Source organism: Brassica oleracea, chromosome C1 (genome assembly GCF_000695525.1).
Source record: "Brassica oleracea var. oleracea cultivar TO1000 chromosome C1, BOL, whole genome shotgun sequence".
Classification (NCBI taxonomy): Eukaryota; Viridiplantae; Streptophyta; class Magnoliopsida; order Brassicales; family Brassicaceae; genus Brassica; species Brassica oleracea.
The window spans coordinates 17,215,289-17,220,307 of record NC_027748.1 but is presented as its reverse complement, the minus strand read 5'-3'; the positions used below and the strand labels follow the sequence as shown (position 1 = coordinate 17,220,307).

Here is a 5,019-nt window from a genome sequence, read left to right as displayed (position 1 = left end):
GACGCAACGATTTATTTTTACTTTAGACTCTCTCTTTCTCTGACCAGAGCGATGGAACTCAACGGCGAAGCTCGTATCTCCGGTGAACGTCCCATCATCACGGTATCCAACGACGATGGAATAGATTGCGCATGGTCTTCGTGCTCTCGTTCGCGTCCTTGTCTCCACCAACCTCTACGACGTTCGCGTCTGCGCGCCTGATTCGTACGTTTTACTCTCTCTTCTTTTTTGTTTTAACAGTTTTGGTTTTGGTTTTGGTTTTGTGTACGTGATTTTGTAACGTTTTGAGACATATTCAGGGAGAAATCTGCTGTTAGCCACAGTATAATATGGAGTAGACCTCTCACTGCACAAAGAGTTGAGATTGATGGAGCTGAAGCCTACGCTGTCTGTGGTTTGTTTTCTACAATTGCTACTGAGTTTATGGACAAAAGCCTTGAGCTTTTAGATTTGATGTTTTGCCAAATATGTTGGCTCTTGCCTTTTCTCTTCTGTTATAAAAGCATTTCCAATGGTAGTATCAGAAAGAGTATCTAGACTATTTAAAAAAAAAAATTGAAAAAAAAGAGAGATGGTAGAATTAGTTTCTCTCCAAAGTTGCTTTGAGAACTTCTCCAAATACTCAAAGTCAAGCTGTCCAACTATTATTTGTTAGATTTTTTTTAAATGTCCAAATTTTACTATTTAATTTAATTCTAAATAAACTATTATTGTTATATTGATTAAAATCTTGGAGGTGCTCTAACTCAGTTCTTTTTTTTTTCGAAACACACGTTCATTTTAAGTGGAGGTCATAAAGGCCCATTTACACCAAGTCTCTGTTTTGCAACTAGATCGTCTGCATAGTTTGCTTCTCTAGAGATCCATCTAAAATATACAAATTCAAAACAACCAGATAGAATCAAAATATCAGCCACTACCACTATCCCATAAAGCTCAGGGATTGTGTTGTCGTATATTGTTTTTTTTTGGTATGAACTGTTAAATGTGAATATAGCTTGGGCTTCGGCAAGACAGATGGACCAGAAGCAATGCTAGTGTGACTTGGGCCAAGAACAGGCAGGACCACTCCAGCTGAAACACCTAATCACAATGTGAGTATGTTGATTAGGTTAAGCCGTACAATACAAGCAGATTGTATCAGAGCACACAACAACAAGTATTCAGATCAAGGTGAAGTGCAAGGGGAAGGAGACAACAATACAAGATCAATAGCTTAGGCCTAAGTCTAGTTGATCTAAGGGTTTTGTTGTATTCTCTTGTGAAGAGTATTTGATACTTGTGTAACAAACTATCTAGAACACTACTTTGGTGTTTCTAGTGTCTCTTTGATCTAGTGGATTTTGGGAGCAGAAGTTCTCCCACGAGACGTACTGCGCCGAGGGCCGGGAACTCGTTAAATCGTTTGTGTCTTTACTTTCAGTACTAGACCTAGGTCAAGATAACTTCTAACCTAAGTAACCTAAGTTAAATTCTCTTACATTAAATATATTCTTTAAAAAAACCTGTATATATATATCGAAATGTCTAACTGATTTTTTGGTACAGCAATGAAAGAGTAACATCTAATGCTTTTAGGTAAGAGTTGTGGAATTATTTTTTGGTGCTCTAGATGGGTGTTTGGGTTTAAGCAAAGGAGCTTGTCTAACAGATTTTTCGGTGGTGTTCTTGTACGAAGCATTTGCTTGTAGTGTGAACTTGGACTGTTATAGTCTTTTGAAATATATAAAATCTCAATTTGGGAAAAAAAAATATATATATAGAAATGTAGCACTTTTGTCTGTAGGAACCCCTGCGAATTGGACTGGGCTTATCGGAAGCACTCTTCCCTTCTCTTCCTGACTTGGTTCTCAGTGGTATAAACGTGGGTAGCAACTGTGGATATAACATGTATGTGAACACTTCCTTATTCTCTGTTTGAAAATTTGATTCAAACTCCAAAAGAACTAATGAGATCGTTGAATCTTCTTTCCAAGATGAGAACAGATCTGGCTAGTTCAAATTGTTACACAAGAGCATGTTATGCATTTCTATGGTCCCTGCTTGCGTGTATCAAAATTTAACACTTACCTCTGGAATGTTGATTACATCGCAGGGTCTATTGCTGGCGCTTGTGAAGCGTTCATCTATGATGTGCCTTCTGCCTCCATATAATCTGTTTCTTCTCTGTTTGTGTCACCGTCTTTTCTTTTGAATGCTCTCAAGGAAATGTGGAGATATCAATGTTAATGATTTTATCCTAGTTGCCCAAGCTTGCTTGCCTATTATTAACGGCATAATCCATGCGATCAAGAACAAAACTCACCCAAAAAATGCTTTCTGAATATCGATTTGCCCACTGATATTGCTAACCATAAGGTAAGTCTCGTGGCAGCTTTTAGGTACATTCTCTTACGTCCCTACGTCTAACTTATTCTTATTTATAAATGAAGGGATACAAATTAACCACACAAGGCAAAAGCTTGACTAAAATGGGATGGATACAAGTGGAGAAGGAAGCACAAGGGGCGAAGATGTTGTCTACAATGTCAATGGAAACAGATTCAGGAGTAGTCTCAGACAACACAACGCCACATTTGCTCATCATCATTCACAAGATAGCCATTTGTTCAAGAGAGAGGTATCATCAGTAGTGTGCTAATCTTACTTTCTTTATTTCCGATATTATGACGCAACTCTGAACTATATACATAAATTTGATTCCTTTGGTTCTTTTGCTTAAATAGCTAAGGACTATGGTGGTTGAAGAAGGGACTGATCTTCACTTCTTACAAGAAGGATTTGTAAGCATCCCTATATGTCTCTTAAACAAACTCATCCCCACTACGTTATCAATACTTGTTGGTAAACACTCGTTTGAACTGCAGATTACAGTGACGCCGATAGGAGCTCTTTCTCAGGTTGATGTGGATTGTCAAAACTACTACAAAGAGTGGCTTCCCAAGATTACAAACCAGCCATAATCTCCATCCTTGTGATGCCTCCAAATGAGAAATACAAAAGTCTTTTAATAACTTGCCCATTGGCTATTGTGGACCACAATTTGTGGTAGACCTATTATTATATGTCAGTACTAGTTGTTTAATTTCTCCATGCTCTTGTGCTTACTATGCTGTGAGCAGCAAAATAATAGCACCCAGATTCATTTTATTTCTGTTTATGAGAGTCTTTTGCATTACATAATTCTGCTTGTTTACACTGGCAGCTTACAGAAAACTCTTCAACAGATGTTAAACCGATATGTTTTTTCTTACATTTAACTTCACATCTTTCACTCATAGAGATGCAGCTAATTAAGGCCTTGTTCAACTTTCTGTTTTTTTTTTCTTTTTGAACACAACTTTCTTTCATTAACTTTAACTTGCTTGCCTACAAATGATAGAGGGAATTATCCATCCTCTTTGATTAAAAAGATAAACTGCAACAGCATAACATAATATGGATAGGTCTTCAAAAGAAGAAGATGACAGCGAACTCAAGACGATACTTGAATGCGTCAATGTAGCTTTCACGACATGGTCGGACAGCAGAGAACTAGTCACCTTATATTGTGACGTTAACACCCAATCCGCACCTCGGAATATTGTCGAAACGAAGTCCGCTGCATCTTCAGGCCCCAAACAGACCGCTACGCAAGATAGCAAGACGGTTATAGATATGGGTGGACACTTCCATTTAACGTTTGGAAGGGAAACACTCCTTAAAAAGGAGATAGTGGATAAAATTGTCATCTTCTCCGAAGAGAAAGAGTTGAATGTTGATGAAGATGATACTGATAAACTCTTCGCACAAGAGAGATAAGATGTATGTAGAACGGCTTCAGTAAAGATTTCAGTGACACCACCAAAATTCTTTTGGCAAATAATCATTAGGCTGGACAAATAATAGTTAAACACCACTGGACTCACCAAGCCCAATTTCAATATATGAAGGTCCAGCCCGATAGAAATAGAAACATGACCTTGTCGGGATATTGCGAGTACGACGGAGGAAGCATGGTGGAGGAAGGGAAGCTTCGGCGAGAGGACAGGGGAAGCAGGCGGCGGGAATGGTGACGGATCTGGCTGGTGAGGCGCAGTTCCGTTTGGATGACAGGCGTCGACCCCAGAACGGGATGGATATTTGTCGCGAGATGGATAGACGTAGCAGGAAAGCGACATTGATGAAGAACAGCGACTGTAACCGGCGAGAAACTCAACGGTTTGGGGAACCCCCCGAAAATGTTCGGTCTAGTAGTACTAGATCCGTAAAGAGACAGACGAGAGCTTCGGCTCACAACAGCAAGCTTTCTCCGAAGAGATACACTGGCGTGAGCAGAGAGGTTGACAAAGGCGGAGAACCAGATCGGCGAACTCGCGAACCCGGTGGAGATGAAGAATAAGAGGAGCGGAAGACGAACAGAGCTATGGAAGAAGGCTCGACGCTGGCGGCCAGAGGGCTCACCGACGTCGAGATGTGGCGGCTGCAAGCGTACCTCGATTCTCGTGTCTGAGAGCTTTTGAGCTTTTAGGGCGAACTGTTTGAATTTTCAACTTTCTGTTTTATTTTTCATAGCTTCTACCCTCTTGGTTAGTGTTCCTAATCCTTCCTTCACTTCAGTCACCTCGATTGTTAACTTGAGAGAAGCATCATTAAAGTGCCTCTTTAAGAACTTCAAAGTTAGAACCCCTTCCTCACTCGTGACCAAAATTTTCTTCTCTTGTTTGGCATATTCACCACTTTCACCACCTCCAGCAGAAAGGAAAAAAATAGTTGTCTTAGTAAACCCAATTCCCCTATCCCCTATATATTATTTGAGAAGCATTACAACTTTTTTTGTAGCCACATGTCATCACTATGATGATTCTTAGAATCATTAGAGAAATATGTTAGTCCATCTAATTATATAATAAGCTTTTTATTAAACTAACAATAAATTCATCATTAATGTACTTTATTATTTTCTTAAATAAAATTTACGGAATTGCCTAATGTGGCTAAAGTATATATGACAATTAATGATTTTGAATAATAAAGATT

The 5,019-nt window shown here is 39.1% G+C and overlaps 1 protein-coding gene across 1 annotated transcript; it reads left to right on the top strand.

The window, feature by feature from the left end:
• On the top strand, window positions 1–3,127 carry LOC106300938 (5'-nucleotidase SurE). The gene is given in 12 exon segments (XM_013737208.1): window positions 1–126; window positions 128–204; window positions 300–394; window positions 1,787–1,799; window positions 1,801–1,890; window positions 2,085–2,168; window positions 2,206–2,306; window positions 2,309–2,358; window positions 2,433–2,558; window positions 2,561–2,620; window positions 2,727–2,783; window positions 2,868–3,127. Coding segments are annotated over 12 exon segments (924 nt in total). The 5' UTR covers window positions 1–51; the 3' UTR covers window positions 2,964–3,127.
• Window positions 3,128–5,019: the final 1,892 nt, after the last annotated feature.